This window comes from Anabrus simplex, chromosome 1, assembly GCF_040414725.1.
Source record: "Anabrus simplex isolate iqAnaSimp1 chromosome 1, ASM4041472v1, whole genome shotgun sequence".
Taxonomy (NCBI): Eukaryota; Metazoa; Arthropoda; class Insecta; order Orthoptera; family Tettigoniidae; genus Anabrus; species Anabrus simplex.
The window spans coordinates 1,021,210,178-1,021,230,128 of record NC_090265.1 but is presented as its reverse complement, the minus strand read 5'-3'; the positions used below and the strand labels follow the sequence as shown (position 1 = coordinate 1,021,230,128).

Sequence of the window (19,951 nt, the reverse complement as noted above, 5' to 3'; positions counted from 1 at the left end):
GAACTCATTTCACTACCCTTCTCTCGTACTCTCTAAAGCATGAGCCGTACATGCCTTGGCGTTATCCATGCTCTCCACAAGACAGAAGTACGGGCGTTCCTGTTTCAATATACAGTATTGAATAGCTGATAGTGAAAAATCAATACGGACCAAAATGAAATTCATTTCATATGAACAATACTGACTTAAGTGTGTACGGAAGAGAATGGAAAAGGAAAGGAAATATTTCTTAGCCTTGACTGATGAGGAAGAAAGAGTCATTATTGATGTTGCGGATGACAAGGATTGCCATTATGATGTTAAATTAGTATTTATTACTGGTGTCATTCATGTCAAGGTTACAAGAGTTTTAAAGGGCAGACATGGAGCAGACCAATATGTGGTAAAACCTTGCTTAATGAAACTTTCTTAATGAAAGAATAAAAGGACTGTTACCAGTCACTTTGAAGATTTATTAAATAATTACCTTCACGACACATTTCGAAGACTGTGCTCCATCGTCAGGTGGTGAAATGGTGATAGACATTGTTATTCTACTCTATACACAATTGTGTCCAAAAAATATTATATATTATACTAGCTGATGTACCTGTGCTTCGCTAGCGAATTGTACATTGCATATAGAATTGTAGGTTAGGTAGAGTACATGTTGTGAGCAAGACTGTATTAAAGTCCACAGCTCTTAACATTACCCTAGAAATGCGACGGAGAAATCACCCAAGGTCTTTTCTCATATGAAGACTGCGTTAGGGAATTTTCATTGTAATGGTAGGCCTGCTTGCCTACCATCAGTCACAACTAGGTTGGGAAACTGCATTATAATGGCAGATACTCACTCTCGACCTGCCTTTTTATATCCTCAGAAAGACTGTCTTAGTGGTTTTCCCAACTGAAATGAACATAGGTCATTACAATGATGTCAGTGGGAACGGGGCAAGTAAAAGCAATGATTTCACATGAAATACTTGATCAAATGAAAAACCACACATTTTCTCACTTTTAATGAACAGTACTATGCTGCTGATCTAACAGTTCAAAGTTCCAGAGCTGGAATGACCAGGCCGCAGGCAGCCATTCACTACAATGGCGGTGGAAAAATCTATCTGACATGGAGCAATTTTTTCCTCCAAGCCAGAGGAGAAATCCCCTCTTCACTGCTAATTTTGAATAAAATGAATGTAGAATTTAATAAAAGTGAGGAGGAAGAAGCTCTTTTTAAGAAACGGCTCTTTTCAGGGTTGAATTTTGAGTTATTTAATGAATTGTGGTGCTATAATTTGGAATATGCCTAAATTGCAATTCTAGACCAAGTCATACTACTACGTGAGCCTCTGCCTTAAGAGTGCACACTGCTCATTCAAAACAGCACATCAGAGTAGGGATCGAATAGCTAGAATGCTATGATGAACCAGTAAGTTACGTACCAGCAGTACGGTATCAGAAAGTGTATGAACCAGAGGAATGACATGCTAAAGAAGAAAACTTTCTAACTCCCCAGCTATTTTCCGCCAATATTCAGTCAGGCTGTTATACTTGGTATGCATCAGTAATCTCATCTATCGGAGTTGTGCGGCAACATAAGACACAAAGAACATCACCACAAACAATGGTCAACGTAATGTTATTGTTGATCACTGTTAGGCGCTTTCAATATTGTAGGCCTTCACATACATTTAGTTTTCTTCCGACTCTGAAATACCACTCTCATCATAGTCGGTACGGTAAAATTGAATAAAACATGAAATTGTATTCTCTGTAACTTTTGTTATGTAGTACTTTTCGATAGGACCAATAACATAGGTACTTAAAAATTAAATTTTAGGCACCTTCCCCTAAACTACAATTTCATACAGGGCGAATAAAATTGTTTATAACTTAGACTGTAGTTTCTTACTCGCCAACTCTATATGCTGACTTTCAGCATTGATATGGACTTGGTAATAAAAATACAAATTCATGAATATCTGTGTTATCAAAGCCAGTACAGTAACAATGTACGACATAAATGATCGGAAATTTAATTATATATTACTTTAGATATGTAGTATATATCGATAGGACCACTAATAATATAAATATTTGAGGATTTAATTTTAGGCCTTCCCCTAAACTAACATTTCACTCAGCGTGAGTAAAATGATTTATAACTTAGATTGTAGTGGCTCATCCCCCAACTTCACAGACCGATTTTCATTAAATTCTCTTCAGCTGTTTTCTCGTGATGCATGTACATACATACAAACAGACAAACAAAAATTACGGAAAAGTAAAAGTGCATTTCCTTGTTACTATGGACATGACCGATACAGATATACCACTCTTTTCAAATTTTAAGCAATGTACAGACAAAACTCTTATTTTATATACCGCAACCTAACTTTAGGGAGACTCATTTTGAAAAAATTAAATGCCAACATTGACGCAAATAAAACCCGCACACCAATTTCGTGCCTGATATTTCTTTTAAAACTATGCCGGTATTATTCACGTAAATACGGTATATACAAGATTTAAGAATACATTTTAAATGTACTACATCTTTGCTGGAAAATAACTGGAAACAAGTAATTATCAGTTTTTGCATTTTTTAACATGTTTGTTTCAGACATTTTGCTTCAGACATCATGATCTAGAAGGACAGATTTATTGTAAGCTTCTGAATACTTTATACAGGGTGGTCGGAAAAAACGTGAACCGGGTATATGAACGTTAGAAGCGTAGTCACACTGATAAATAATTTGGTATCTCGTGCCGTTATAATTTTAATAATAATGTTATTTGCTTTATGTCCCACTAACTACTTTTTTAAGGTCTTCAGAGACGCCGAAGTGCCGGAATTTAGTCCCGCAGGAGTTCTTTTACGTGTCAGTAAATCTACCGACACGGGGCTGTCGTATTTGAGCACTTTCAAATACCAACATGACTGAGCCAGGATCGAACCTGCCAAGTTGGGGTTAGAAGGCCAGCACCTTAACCGTCTGAGCCACTCAGCCTGGCGCGTTATAATTTTATCAGCTGTTAAAGTTAGACAGTCAGAGCTCTTCGCTGGTAAATTCAAATGGGCATTGCGAGGCGGTGTTGCTAAATCTGCATGTGAATTATGACTGGCTTGAGAGCCATAACAAGAAATCAACATCAAACATAAACACACCATGTGTTTCAGCCAATGCCACCATAGCGTATTTGCTAAGGCGCGATCCTGTCAACTCTGAGATTCCTCAAATCTCTTTCCTGGCAAAGTTGCTTTTCTCTGATTGGAGCTCTCAAGCCGGTTTAAGTTATGTGCAGATTTAGCAACACCGCCTGGCAAAACAGATTTGAATTTGACAGTGTAGCAATCTTATTGGCAAACTTCAGCAGCTGATAAAATGACAAGGGCATGAGATGCCGAATTATTTCTTTAAAATTATTTATCAGCATGACCAACCCTCTAAACTCATTTACCCGGTTCATGTTGTTTCTGACCACCCAGTATAGAGCTCCTCTATTCAACTGCACATCATCACACTACCTTTACTGGTTTATGGAAGCTTATGGACCAGACATTTCTCCCACAGAAGTTCTTTTACATGTCAAAAAAATGTACCAAAATGATCCTGACCACATTTAAGCACCTTCAAATACCACCGGACAGAGCTGGGGTCGAATCTACCAACTGTGCTTCAGAAAACCAGAGTTTTACTGTCTCAGCTGCTCAGCCTGGTTCAATATTAAAAAATATTTTTTTTAAATTTAATATAGTTTTTCATCATTACTATTTAGCTACAATTACCCTGGGAATGAAACTCCTCTATATTCAAAACTATTCAAATGCACATTTTAGTGTTTACCAGTTCACACATCTTACTTCTAACTAACCTAACTCCATGGTACTACAGCCCTCAAGGGCCTTGGCCTACCAAGCGACCGCTGCTCAGCCCGAAAGCGTGCATCTTATTTCTGCTGTACACTATTTGATTTTTCACCACACTAACATAAACAGATTGTAATAATTACCACCAAATATCAAAAAACGTCTGAGTACAGACCATCATCATCTTTACTATCCAGCTGCAATCACCTGGGGCTGATACTAGTCCCAAGTATGTCAACTATGATTTTAATGAGTTCTCTCACTTGACAATGCATCAAAAGGAGCTCTTCTTACCTTCCACCACTGATAATCATGTCATTAGTTGCAACAAAGCGGCACACATCATCAGAATGCCCTTTCAGAGTGAAATGTGGTGCTTGTGCATAGAGGCCATCATGTCTTCGCCGATATCCAAGGATACAGGTTCCCTTGCTGAGCCACAGAATACCACTGCCAAGTGACAGCCAGGGCATATACCTGTCAAACAGTTGAAAATTCTTAATATCAGATTTAAGTGAACACCAACGCATACCAATGTTCAAGTAAATAAGTAGAGGGAGGTCAGTGCAATTAACAGTATATTATTACCCTCATTAGATAGTGAACAAGTCAAGAACAACATGCTAGTGTAGTGATAGTTGATACTAATCTGCCCACAGGAACATATAAATCTATTACTAGTTAATAATTCAAACTTTAGAAACATTAATACAACTGAATATCCAAATAAAATAAAAAGGATGTTATGTTCTTTGAATTATGAAATGCAAGCTTACTAAGAAACTATGAACCTATTCTTAATTATGAAGTGAATGATGTGATCAGGTAATTTCAGAACAAGGATTTCAGATAGATTTAAATTTCTTACATAAGAAAGTTTCACAAAGCAACAATAATCTCAATTCAACTGATATACTGTATATGCAAGGGTGCAATTCTTCACATGTGAATTTACGAAAGTGTGCGACTTTCTTAACCATAATCCGTACGGATTTGAAGGCATCCTAAGGTCTCTATGCCATGATTAGCACACTCCCTATGTACCTACTATCAATTTTATGTAGCTCCAATTCTCAGAAAGCCAGTTATTCACACTATAACAGAAAGCAAATATGCCTCACTTTACAAATAAAAAGTATTTATATGATCCTCAATACAAAACAAGTGATAAACATCAATACGGAATGAGATTTATAATACGCAATGTGAATATGATAAGCAGGTATCACTTCCTTTTCAGTCTGCCCTAGTCCTGCTTTGGAAGCAGTCAGCAAGTAGACAAGCCAACTAATAATGTATGACTACTTGCATGTACAGGTGCTGTAAGAAACATAAAACTATTAGCTATGATGAGATTGAAGAGTTTGTGCATGTAAGAAAATTAAAATATCTGTGAAACTCTGTACAACTTCAAATATGGGGATTAGTCTTCCGTAAAAGTTACATAATATGTACAACCTGTGACAATAAAGTTCAGTGAATGAAGTCAGAATGATCGATCCAGCAACACTGGCGACACACAAAGCTGCACCTGTATAGCAGCAGGTTTTGACCACCTGCTCCCAACGTTGTTCAGTTGAGCATCATGTGTGTAATATATAAGTAATAATAATAATAACGTAAATGTTTCCACCTTTTCAATACTACAATATATTCACAAAATTACAAAATTATACGGTACTAGTTTCGACCCATCTAGGGGTCATCATCAGCCGTATTGGAGCAAAGATCATTTGTGGCGAAATCCTAAGACAATATTGTCAATGTACAGTTTTGTTTTAAGCTTGGCAAGACACCGAAAGAAACGCACGTGATGCTGGTACATGTTTATGAAGATCAAGCACTGTCCTTGAAGTGTGTGTACGAGTAGTTTGCCCATTTTCGAGGAGGCCGGGAAAGTGTTTCTGACAACCTCCGTAGCGGAAGACCGCCGACAGCCGTCAGTGACGAAAACACTGAGAAGGTGAGGACATTAATCATGAATGACCGGCGATTAACTGTGCGCATGATAGTGGATGAAATGTAGATTAACCGTGAATCCATGCGACAAATCATTACCCAGAAGTTAGGGAAGAGGAAAACGTGTTCTCATCTTGTGCCACATCACTTGACAGACGATCAGAAGGAGGCACCTTTAGATGCTTCACAGGATTTTGTCGAAACGGCGGATGCGACACCAAATTTCTTGAACTGTATTGTCACTGAGGACGAAACCTGGTGTCTTAGGTATGACCCTGAAACGAAACTGCAAAGCATGGAATGGCGTTCTTCAGGATCCCCTCATCGGAAAAAGGTCAGAACCGAAAAGTCACACATCAAAACGATGCTCATCACCTTTTTCGATAGTCAAGGAATTATCCATAAGAATTTCTACCTGAGGGAACAATGTTGAATGCTGCACGGTACATTGAAATTTTGACCCACTTCATGCAACGTCTACGCAGGGTACGATCCCAGTATGCACAACAAGGTTCATGGTTTTTTTCTCCATGACAACGCTCGCCCACACACAGCCAATATCATCAAAAGGTTCATGGCCAAAAAAAAAGGGGTGGTGCAACTTGAACATCCCCCATACTCGCGAGATCTCGATCCTCCAGACTTCTTCCTATTCCCATGACTCAGACTTGCTTTGAAAAGAAAGAGATTTCATGATATTCCTGACATCCAATGAAACGTGACAAGGCTTTTGAACACCATCCCAAAGGAAGCCTTCTTGCCAAGTTTCCAGGACATATATCGCCAATCTCAGCAGTGCATAGTTATGGGAGGAGACTATTTCGAAGGACAGTAAGGTCACTGTCATGTATTGTTCATTTATGTTGATAGTACAGGACTATTCATCGAACTTTATTGTCACAGGTTGTAATATTGTTTTAGAAACAGAAGAACATAACTCTATTTCCCCTCCTTTTCCAGAGAGCCAAAAGAAGCTAAAATAAAACTTTTTTTATAGGTTTTAGATTTGACAAGATGCCTTCAAAGATGTTCAGCGATACGTCTCCAACACTAAATGGAACATGACATGTGAAGTAGTTACATCCAAAAAGAGCAAAAACTAATTTTTGGAGTTATGTTCCTTTGTCTCTAAACCGATGATATAGTCTATTAAATTGAGGTCTTTACCGAAAGTAACATTTACAACAAGCATACAACCAAATGTTCTATCAATCTCCAGAATATCCATGCATACAAATCTTGCTTCGGCATATTGATGAATAATGTAGAGGAAATACACCATTACATAGAAGCATCAATGTTGAGTGAGAGGTAATGTACATTGGTAAATCTAGTTATATCCTTCTTATAAACCATACAGGTACCAAATAACATGCCCCCTCAAGATAAACACATTCAATTTTCAACACCAGCTACCTAAATAGAAACCAAAATGCCATGAGGCTCTCACTTGTAGAACCATATCCTTTTCTTGTATCTTCCTAAAAACATGTCCAGTAAGTCAATACACAGATGACATTACTCTTTTAATAGAGTACTAAAGGGCTTGAAATTATATCAAAGAGAGACAAATGTTAAGAAAAATTTATGGTGTGGTTGTAAGATAATAAATAAAATAGTGGGTCAGTGCATAAGTTTGAAGCGTTTGTTTAATGGTTAGAAACAACGTGTTGCCAAGGGTTCTTAACCTCAACCAGTATTTTATCACCTTTATAGCTATATCTGCTTTTATACTTATATCTTCACATATTAGTTTGACTCCACTATTAGCTGTATATTCTGGTAAACCCATTATTATTATTATTATTATTATTATTATTATGCAGAATTTATTACGAATTACATCTAGTTCTTTTTTTATCTACTTCAATACCCCATATTTCTGATGAACAGAAAGCATCACAAGAGCATTTAAAATATTTTTATGTAGCTTATATTCAGTATTTGGCATCTTCCTTTCCAGATATACTGTGCTAGATAGAGCAGCCAAACCTTTAATTATAGCTCGTCTTTTCATCCGCTTTTTAGCCCAAACGTATTTTTTAACTTAATGCTACCTGACTTTTCTTATCTTTTTTTCCTGAGATGTCCTCCCTCTGGGAAAGTGCCCCTTCTTCATGTTTAATTTGCCTGGAGTGGCATTGTCTCAAGCTCTTCGGCGAGTCATAAATGCCTCTAGTTCTGCCTTGCTCAGCTGCTGCTGCTGCTGCTGTTGAATCAGCGCTCCCATGGTCGCCCATGGTGACACTGATCTTTCACATTGCTGACTTCTTTGGTCAATGTTCCATCTCCCTCAGCTGGTTAGCAGACCACTTTCTGGACAATGAATCGCCTAACACCACAAGACTGTTTCCGGTAATACCGTAAATGCTTCCAGTTCTGAATTCCACGCTCTGCCTAAATGGAAGCATGGTATATTCATATTTTTCATTTCTTCTGGATCGAGGTCTTTCCTAATACAAATTTTGATGCTTTCAATTATTTTGTGTTATCCAAAAAGTCTGTGTCTTTGTGCTTGATTACAAGACACCGTACATATTTTAACAGGTCTTCTTCCTGCATTTTCTCCTATTCTAAAAGCACTATCAGTGTCAACCTCACTACACTCAACTTTAACTTTTTCCTGTATTAAGTAAATTAAATAATTAAGATTCTCCTTCTCCAAATCAGCCAGTCCTTATATAATTTTATTTCTCCTCCTATCTTCTCCCTCTCGTGTCGGTTCCTTTAGCTCAAGCTTCCTCACCCTTTCTTCTAGAGTAAATACAGAACTTTATTCTTAATTTTATTCAACTCAAGGTTATTTTGAACCAAGCTCTCCTTGATGTCACTTAGTTTTGTTTTTAAGTAAGTCTTCAGGTGTTGGAATTCCTTATTTTGGTCCATCAATAATTCCCTTGTCTTCTCGACTTGAAATACGTCCTTCATAATCTCCTTCAGCTTCTCAACATACTTCCAAGACAGTCCAGAACCCGGGTTCAACTCAACACCACCGATCACCAATAGCACAATCACAACAAATTATGTTAACACCATTGCAAAGACTGTTGACATTTTGAATGGATTATACTTTCATCCTACAATGCCACCTCCCTATAGCACACCGATATGCTCGACTGACAATCCCTTTCTTATATGTAAGCCGTCTTGTCACACACTCAGCACTATACGGCCGTTACCCGTTCACCTCACTGGTTGGATTAAAACTGATATAATAAATTTTTAATGGTGATGATGATGATGCTTGTTGTTTAAAGGGGCCTAACATCTAGGTCATTGGCCCCTAATTGTACGAAATGTAATAACAAATTAAAAGTTCAAAATCTTCCACTGACCAAAATAAAAATGTCATGAAGAATGGTTGGATAAGAATTTAAAACAATCAGTGGATCCAACCCAAAAACTATCATAAAAAATAGTATTACTGACCAAGGGACCACTTCCAATGCACGATCCTGAATCGATGATACCTGTTGTCCGAAGGGGTCCAAAATCCATGTCAACGGCCCCTCATAATGGTACTTATCGCTAGTAAAATAGAACCATGGTATTTGTCATGTTGAGGTACCAATCAAAAGTAGCGTAGACTCAAGGTATTCCACACATGATGGTACTAATCACAAGTATTGTACGTCGCACAGGTAACGCAGACCTATGGTGTTTCTCACACAATGGTGCCACTCGTAGGCAACGCAAACCAATCGTGTTCCTCACCTATGTGTACTAATCATGGACGCCGGTATTCCCATGATGTTCCTCATATAGTGGGTATTAATCACAGGCAATACAGATCAACGGTGTCGCTCATATAGTGGTACTAATCACAGGCAATGCCCAGACCCGAGGTGTTTCTCACAATCATACTAATCACGGGTACTGGAAACCCACAGTGAACCACTCTCTGTTGCTACTAATCACAAACCTCTGGTGTACCTAATATAGTGGTACTACTTGCAAGTAAAGGCGACCCATGGTGTTTCCCGCGAGATGGTACTAATCGAAAGTAGTTTCATGGTTCTAAGACAATCATCCCTTGGTCGCCCCTATTAGTCACCTCTCACGACAGGCAGAGGATATCGTGGGTGTATTGTTCATCTGCATCCCCCACCCACATGGGGAAAACAGACAGAAAAAAGAAGAAAAAGAGAAAGGGTCCGTCACTTTGAAAAATGAAGTAACGAACGAAGAAAAGCAAGGGCCACGAAGGGCGTGAAAATGAAAGACCCCTAGGCCTCGAATGCTCTAATACCGTTGGGGTCAGAAAAGAACACGAGTTGACCAAGGGAGGTCGCACAGGATAGATGAAAGTGAAGAGCCTGGCACAAGTAAGTGGAAGCAATGCCAGAACTCAGCTAAAGGCCCCGTGGTCGCCAACCCACGCTCCCAAGTTGAGACCCCCTTGGGCCTCTTTTAGTTGTCTCTTACGACAGCCAGGGGATACCGTGGATGTATTCTTCGTCTGCATCCCCACCCACAGGGGGTTGTGTGTTTGGTCCACGAGAGGTATCTTATTTCCCTCAAGTCCGCCGGCAAGCCGGTTAGGATCCCCCTATCTGCCACCTGGGACACGCCACGTGGGAGTATCACCTCTCCCCCTGCTACGCCAGTGTAGTAGTTTCGTAGAATTTTTAATGGTCTACATATATCTGAAATAAAATCTCACCCTGACTTCTCAACTTATTTACTTTCCACAAAAACTCACCTGCAACCTGACTCCTCTCTTTATTTACTTTCCACCAATGGCTCCAAATACAATCTTGTACCTCACTGCTAAAGTACCTCAATGGGTAAAGTTCTTGTATAATTGAGAAAAGCCATCTCTGCACAGACCATGAATGCCCTTGGGAAAGTGGCTTCCACTTTTCTGTAGAGTGGTTAGCCTAAGCCCAGTCACCTTTGCTCCAAGGAATTAACCTGGTACTCACTTTTGGTGCAAGCTGAGTAGTGACCTCAGGGCTGTGTGCAACTCCAGAAGTGAAATTCATTAAATTTTTTGACTTCCTGGTGGATATGATATAAATGTTGATTCCCATAAGGAACCTGAAATGTCCAACTCCAGAAGTGAAATTCATTAAATTTTTTGACTTCCTGGTGGATATGATATAAATGTTGATTCCCATAAGGAACCTGAAATGTCCAATAATGGACCAACCATATTGGTATTATTTCCTGACGGGTAATCAAACCCACATCCTTCCAGGTGACTGAGCACACATTTACCACCTCAGCTAAGCAGCCCCCTCTTACATCATACAACACACAAATTAAAAGATGCACATCTGTAGTTTTTAAATTACTGTATTACAAAAGATCTGTATCTTAAGGAAACATTAACAGTGACATTAATGCATGTTGTAAAACATCTCAATACTACTGTATTACTGGAGTTAATCAACAATAAAAACAACAACAATTAAGAAACGCTTCTTACCTTGTCTTGTGAGAGAAATATATTTTCTCCTTGAATCGTCCCCGCTTCCAATTGGCAGATATTCTACACTTATCCCGCAATGATAAACTACAGAAAGACCTGAAAAATAAAGGGTAAACTCATCATCACCACCAATCTTCATTTAGGGTTGCTGCTCAGGTGGCAGAATCGATCAGGTAAAAGTACCCAACTCAATTTCACGGTTCATAAGCTTTTGATTCAAGGCTTTTGTTCTTAAACTACCAAAAATATTTTTGGTGACTTTTTACCTTCCTGAAGAAGAAAATGTTGAATCTCAATATGCAATTCATATATGGTATTTCATTAATAAACAATGTTCAATCAAATTAATGAATTTTCAAGCAATGCATCAATTACAATAATACTAAGTGATAGCAACCAATAAACTCTGAAGAACTATATAAATTATAACAGATGCATTTGTTCATTAGCATTACCTCATAAAAGAAATATCATATTACTTCATATTATGTATCATGGTGGTGATGGTTATTTATGTTTTAAAGGGAAGTACAAATAGGCAGCCTCTTATTAATCAAAAGTGAAAAAAGGAGAGTTCCAACCAGTATGTACGTTGATGTTTACTATTGTTTTCCTTTATACGCATATCATTGGGACTTCCTGGTCAAAACTGTGTGGTATTGCATAGAAGAAAGTTGTGCCAAAAATTCTAGAGATGATAGTGTTTAAAAATGCTACAAAACTAATATGAACATGTAGAATGAATATCACAGGCCTACTTTCCTGCAATGTGTATGCTGAGAGATATCCAGACAAAAATTTTTTTTTTTTTTTGCTAGGGGCTTTACGTCGCACCGACACAGATAGGTCTTATGGCGACGATGGGATAGGAAAGGCCTAGGAGTTGGAAGGAAGCGGCCGTGGCCTTAATTAAGGTACAGCCCCAGCATTTGCCTGGTGTGAAAATGGGAAACCACGGAAAACCATCTTCAGGGCTGCCGATAGTGGGATTCGAACCTACTATCTCCCGGATGCAAGCTCACAGCCGCGCGCCTCTACGCGCACGGCCAACTCGCCCGGTCAGACAAAAATCAACCTTCTCAACAACTATTTACAAACCTCTTTAAGCAACTAAGGTAAACAACAAATAACAAAGAGAGAGAGAGAGAGAGAGTAAAATTTATGTTCTAGCAGCTTTTGCTGTACATCCACATACCAGCTCCCACATACGAACTTAAGTACATAAGCCAGGCAAGTGGAAAAAATATTCTGCATCTTCATAAGTTACATCCATATCAGGTCTCTCTCCATGAATAGCTACAAGGAATCAATGTTCAGAATCATGTCAATTTTTATGCATGAATATTAAGATATGATACACTAGATTTGTCATGTATCTTGTTTACAAATCAAGTCAAACTTTTAAACATGCACTATTGGTCTTCCCCATCTATAACTGTGACCCTCTCTGCACTTTCACTGGAAATATTTATGATGATGCTTGCTGTTTAAAGGGGCCTAACATCTACGTCATCGGCCACTAACAGTACAAGATGAAACGAAATGTAATAATCATAATTAAAATTTTAAAATATATTCCCTGACTGGGTGGTGGTGATTATTGTTTTAAGAGGAAGTACAACTAGGCAACCATCCTCCACCAATATAATGGTCCGTTACTGGACATTATAAATTTTCCAGCTAACTAATTCTTGGTTGCCTGCGTTTCACCCTCATGTGCTAAGTTGGGCTCAACAGTTGGTACTTTGCACACCTACCAAGACGCAAGGCTAGTGCATACCGTGGAGGCCACTGCATAGGCTACTTGAAGCCAATAACGGACCATTATATTGGTATTATAAATTTTCTCATTCGGGACAGATATTTCAGAAATTTTGCAGAAATTTTCTCACAGAACTGGAGTGTGTATCGTAGAGATAGGATAGGAATGGTGGGAGGTAGAGTATTCATTCTGGTGAAAGAAGAATTTGTAAGCTACGAAAAAGTTAAAGATAAGACACATGAAATTCTAGGTGTAAGGCTCATTTCTAAAGATAATAGGCAACTTGATATATTTGGAGTGTACAGACCGGGAAAGGGTAGCACTGACACGGATTCAGAATTATTTGATAAGATAATCAGCTATGTAGGAAACGACAAAGAAAGAAATGTGATAGTAGCGGGAGATCTGAATTTACCAGATGTCAATTGGGAAGGAAATGCGAACGACAGGAAGCATGACCAACAAATGGCAAATAAGTTAATATGGAAAGGACACCCGATTCAGAAAGTGATGGAACCAACCAGAGGGAAAAATATCCTGGATGTGGTGCTGATTAAACCAGATGAGCTCTATAGAGAAACTGAAGTAATAGATGGTATTAGTGATCATGAAGCTGTTTTTGTTGTACTTAAAAATAAATGTCATAGAAAGGAAGGTCCTAAAAGTAGGACTATTTGGTAGTACCATATGGCTGATAAAGCAGGCATGAGGCAGTTTCTAAAAAGTAACTATGATCGGTGGAAAACGGTAAATAAAAATGTAAACAGACTCTGGGATGGGTTTAAAGAAATTGTTGAGGAATGCGAAAACAGGTTTGTACCTTTAAGGGAGGTAAGGAATGGTAAAGACCCACCTTATTATAATAGAGAAATAAAGAGACTAAGAAGGAGGTACAGACTGGAAAGAAATAGAGTTAGAAATGGCTGTGGAAGTAAGGAGAAATTGAAGGAACTTACTAGAAAATTGAATCTAGCAAAAAAAGCAGCTAAGGATAACATGATGGCAAGCATAATTGGCAGTCATACAAATTTTAGTGAAAAATGGAAGGTTATGTATAGGTATTTTAAGGCAGAAACAGGTTCAAAGAAGGACATTCCAGGAATAATTAATGAACAAGGGGAGTGTGTATGTGCGGATCTTCAAAAGGCAGAAGTATTCAGTCAGCAGTATGTAAAGATTGTTGGTTACAAGGATAATATCCAGATAGAGGAGGAGACTAAGCCTGAAGAAGTATTAAAATTTACATATGATAACAATGACATCTACAATAAGATACAAAAGTTGAAAACTAGAAAAGCGGCTGGAATTGATAAGATTTCTGGAGATATACTGAAGACAATGGGTTGGGATATAGTACCATATCTGAATTACTTATTTGATTATTGTTTGATCGGAGGAGCTATACCAGATGAATGCAGAGTTGCTATAGTAGCCCCTGTGTATAAAGGAAAGGGTGATAGACATAAAGCTGAAAATTATATTAGACATGTTTGTGAAATTAATAACTGGTTCGATAGAAGGCAGTTCGGTTCTAGGAAAGGTTATTCCACTGAAGCTCAACTTGTAGGATTCCAGCAAGATATAGCAGATATCTTGGATTCAGGAGGTCAAATGGACTGTATCGTGATTGAACTGTCTAAAGCATGTGATAGGGTGGATCATGGGAGACTACTGGCAAAAATGAGTCCAACTGGACTAGACAAAGGAGTGACTGAATGAGTTGCTCTATTTCTAGAAAATAGATCTCAGAGAATTAGAGTAGGTGAAGCTTTATCTGACCCTGTAATAATTAAGAGGGGAATTCCTCAAGGCAGTATTATCGGACCTTTATGTTTTCTTATATATATAAATGATATGAGTAAAGGAGTGGAATCAGAGGTAAGGCTTTTTGCGGATGTTGTTATTCTCTATAGAGTAATAAATAAGTTACAAGATTGTGAGCAACTGCAACGTGACCTCGAAAATGTTGTGGGATGGACAGCAGGCAATGGTATGTTGATAAACAGGGTTAAAAGTCAGATTGTGAGTTTCACAAATACGAAAAGTTCTCTCAGTTTTAATTACTGCGTTGATAGGGTGAAAGTTCCTTTTGGGGATCATTGTAAGTATCTAGGTGTTAATATAAGGAAAGATCTTCATTGGGGTAATCACATAAATGGGATTATAAATAAAGGGTACAGATCTCTGCACATGGTTATGAGGGTGTTTAGGGGTTGTAGTAAGGATGTAAAAGAGAGGGCATGTAGGGTAAGTCAGGGTAATTATGAGACAGACAAAAAAAAAAGGGAAAAAATGAGACACTCAGTTTTTTCTGCTCTGATTAATAATCTCAACACTTTGCATGAATGATATTATATATTAGTCTTATATCCATTATGGTTAAATAATTGGAAAGTGACAGAACTATATATTTAGCAGTAGACAAGTTTTTCCTGAGTGGTGTTTTTTCTAACCAAAAAAACTTTCACACATTGAACTTTGTATTTTGTTACTCTGGTTCAACCCGAATATCCAGGAAAGTGTTTCTGGTTTTATTTGGTAGTGTAAGGGAGAATCATCTTTTTAAGCTTGAGAACACAATTTTAAGTTTTTGATTTGAGAAGAAAATTCATTTTTAAAAAAGGGGGTAAATATGAGACATCATTAGGGTAAAAGTGAGACACTTTTAGGAGGAAAATGAGACAGTTGGTACACTTGTTTCTGTACCTAAATACACTGACTGACAGAGCAAATGCAACACCAAGAAGGAGTGGTCAGAACTTTATGCCAATTGCAGGGTAGACTGACGTCACTGAGGTATGCTCATGATGTGAAATGCGCCGCTGTGCTGCGCACGTACCGAACGATAAATGGGACACGGCGTTGGCGAATGGCCCACTTCGTACCGTGATTTCTCAGCCGACAGTCATTGTAGAACGTGTTGTGTGCCACAGGACACATGTATAGCTAAGAATGCCAGGCCGCCGTCAACGGAGGCATTTCCAGCAGACAGACGACTTTACGAGGGGTATGGTGATCGGGCTGAGAAGGGCAGGTTGGTCGCTTCGTCAAATCGCAGCCGATACCCATAGGGATGTGTCCACGGTGCGACGCCTGTGGCGAAGATGGTTGGCGCAGGGACATGTGGCACGTGCGAGGGGTCCAGGCGCAGCCCGAGTGACATCAGCACGCGAGGATCGGCGCATCTGCCGCCAAGCGGTGGCAGCCCCGCACGCCACGTCAACCGCCATTCTTCAGCATGTGCAAGACACCCTGGCTGTTCCAATATCGACCAGAACAATTTCAATTTCCCGTCGATTGGTTGAAGGAGGCCTGCACTCCCGGCGTCCGCTCAGAAGATTACCATTGACTCCACAGCATAGACGTGCACGCCTGGCATGGTGCCGGGCTAGAGCGACTTGGATGAGGGAATGGCGGAACGTCGTGTTCTCCGATGAGTCACGCTTCTGTTCTGTCAGTGATAGTCACCGCAGACGAGTGTGGCGTCGGCGTGGAGAAAGGTCAAATCCGGCAGTAACTGTGGAGCGCCCTACCGCTAGACAACGCGGCATCATGGTTTGGGGCGCTATTGCGTATGATTCCACGTCACCTCTAGTGCGTATTCAAGGCACGTTAAATGCCCACCGCTACGTGTAGCATGTGCTGCGGCCGGTGGCACTCCTGTACCTTCAGGGGCTGCCCAATGCTCTGTTTCAGCAGGATAATGCCCGCCCACACACTGCTCGCATCTCCCAACAGGCTCTACGAGGTGTACAGATGCTTCCGTGGCCAGCGTACTCTCCGCATCTCTCACCAATCGAACACGTGTGGGATCTCATTGGACGCCGTTTGCAAACTCTGCCCCAGCCTCGTACGGACGACCAACTGTGGCAAATGGTTGACAGAGAATGGAGAACCATCCCTCAGGACACCATCCACACTCTTATTGACTCTGTACCTCGACGTGTTTCGGCGTGCATCGCCGCTCGCGGTGGTCCTACATCCTACTGAGTCGATGCCGTGCGCATTGTGTAACCTGCATATCGGTTTGAAATAAACATCAATTATTCGTCCGTGCCGTCTCTGTTTTTTCCCCAACTTTCATCCCTTTCGAACCACTCCTTCTTGGTGTTGCATTTGCTCTGTCAGTCAGTGTACTTATGTTTGTCATTCCTATAGACTCCTTTCCTGATACACTTCCTGAAAATCCTTTTGAGAATACCCTACTTTCAAAAATCAAACACTGACAAAACCATGCTGAAGCGAAGAAGAGTGGACCCAACAGCAAAGGTGATAACATCTGAAGAGTAATCCCAGCTTGTGAGGGAAAAGCAGAAACCACTTCATAAGAAGGATAGAAAGGGTACAGGTATTCAAAAGGCAACAGTTCCAATAGTTAAACCTCCATCTAAGACAAGAGCAGAAGTTCATTCTTCTGACTCAGCTACAAGTGAAGATGAAGATTGGCAAGGTAGCGGTGACAGTCTTGATGAAGTTGATCTGCTCGACAAAGATGCTGAGGAAATGACCATGGCAGATGAAGTAAATCCGGGTGACTTTGTACTTTTACTTTTTGAAAGTTCTGGAAAACGGCATTCTTTTCAATATAAACATGTTTCCACTGTTCAGAAAGTTCTGGAAGGTGGAGACATGCAAATTATGTGTCTCAATTGTGTGGAAAATAATAAAACTGTGTTCAGGCTTAATGAAAATGATGTATCCGCTGTGGAAAAGTTAAAATTATTAGGGAAATTGCCTGTTCCAATAATAACAGGGAAAGGTAGAGGCATTACATTTGCATTCCCAGGAACAGTTGATGTTTTTGAAAAAAAACTAGAACTCCTACAATTTCTGTTAAGCCAGTTTTAACCAAGTGATATGTCTCATTTTTTCACCATTCTGTTTACAATGGGCACTATGTATTTATTTAGTATAATTAAAATGTAACATACATTCAGACATAAAGCTCAAGTAACATTTAATTAGATGGTATAATGTCAACAATCTAGTATACCAAGTAATTTTTGTCAGAAATAAGTATAAAAATGTATCTCAAGCATAAATTCGGTGGTATCAAAACATGGCCATTTTGTTCCTATAATAAAACTGAGGAAAGTGTTGTAAACTATTACACCCAGATTTTTTCCTGTCTTCCTTTGACCCCAAGCTGTCTCACAATTACCCTATTAACTATCCAACATGATTTTACAGTCTGCTCCAATACTGTCTCAATTTTCCCCTGGGTTGTCTCATAATTCCCCCTTTGGCAGGTTAAAAATGAGACACACATAACTGTCACTGTTGTAGTTTATAATTTATGAACAAAGTTGTAGAAAATGTCTCATATTTACCCACATACATTACTGTGGCTGTCATTACAAACCATGATTCTGCTTTAATGGCCTCTATCGCGTACAAATGTATGCAAAGTATTTTAAGACATTGGGTTGACAAATAGCCCATAGGACTCTACAGACACTGCCAAGAGACATATGTGTCTTTTCGGATGAGATTTTAAAAACAATTAACGTGACCATCGATCATTATTTTTCAAACATGGGAATTTCGATTCCTACTACAATGGTTCTGACAAGCACGGGGAATGTGTAAAATATATACGACTGGTATTGTTACAACTTAATAGCAAAATGATCAAACAAGCTATTATGACGTGTCCACTAACCTTGATTGGACTTCGTTTGTAATTTGATTTGTGACAATAGCGTCTCGACTTCTTTTAGCCCAAAGGAAATCGTCACTAATTATATCATTGAACCGCTTACACTGTTGACTTAAGCGACCAAGAGATACATCATCACAATACCAAAAAATCAACAACAACACATCAGTCGGGAGATTCTCGAGAAGTAAGTTTTCTCCGGCGTTTTCGGCACATGCTCTCTGATCGCTCATGCCTTGTTAGGCTTTGGTATGAGAGGGTACCAGGAAAATTATTTTCACACGCTATTTGACGAAATCTTGGCATTTTGTGCTTACACCAACTCAATTAACCATCCTTTAAAAAGTTGGGACTCCATTTTTGTTATTGATCAGCTGAAGGAAGTAATCAGCAGAGCCAACTTTGTGATTTTGCCACTACAAATGTCGCCAACTACGAATATGCACTGCCTGCTCGATCTGCATCCGATGGCTACTTATACTGCCTGCTCATTCCATATTCAAACGTGTAACACGACTTACAAACAATCTGCCGCTAGATCGCAGCACCAGACGTACCTAGTTATCGCGTGAATAAAACTAGATAAGCCTACCAACAAAATTTAAAATCTGAAAGTAAGAGAAAAAATAAAGAATTTTACGTATAAAGTGGTGCTGTAGAGTGTTATAGCTTCACCACTTTTCGAGAAAGAGGCTTCGACGAACAAGAAAACCTGGAAATTTTATCTTTATGGTACTTCCCTACATTACTAAGTACCGTACCGTAGAGGTTTCACGAATTTGGCCAGCACAACTTCTGACACATGTTCCTGGTTCTTACTGTTACTAAAACACTTTAAAATCTTACATTGGCACAAAGAAGGTACCGTAGAACATAGTTTTTTATAGTCTGGAGCAGACTTGCAGAGTTCTTGCAGTACGATAGAACCGCCTCAATAAATTTCTGTAGCCCTATAATTAGGCAAATAAATCGTTGCTGGGGATAGCGCAGGCCTCCTCAATCCGACTGTCTGATTAAGTTCATCAATGGGGATGCATTAAATGAGGTGGAAACGTTATTCAAGCACGTGCTGCATTCTGTTTTGTCTTCGATTACACGCACTATAAATAACCACACACTAATGCCTGGTAAGCAGTTTCCAAAGTGACACACAGACTCAGGGGGCTCACGAAAATCTTCCAGTAAATCAAGTACATACTCAGGAAATGATAATAATAGACGGCCTATTAGGCGACTTGCATGTCTATGAAGATGAAGGCCCTACCTAGAATGATTTCTAATGCT

General features: G+C 39.3%; 1 protein-coding gene across 1 annotated transcript in view; it reads right to left on the bottom strand.

The window, feature by feature from the left end:
* The window catches only part of LOC136857911 (F-box/WD repeat-containing protein 4), a 65,035-nt gene extending 45,974 nt beyond the window's left edge, over positions 1-19,061 (bottom strand). Inside the window, exons 1-3 of the mRNA XM_067136976.2 lie at positions 18,671-19,061; positions 11,244-11,342; positions 4,148-4,330 (exon numbers count right to left, since the gene is read on the bottom strand). Of these exons, the coding sequence (XP_066993077.2) occupies positions 4,148-4,330; positions 11,244-11,342; positions 18,671-18,900 (512 nt within the window). The 5' untranslated portion in view covers positions 18,901-19,061. The remainder of the gene's footprint in view (positions 1-4,147; positions 4,331-11,243; positions 11,343-18,670) is intronic.
* Between the last annotated feature and the right edge of the window lie 890 nt (positions 19,062-19,951).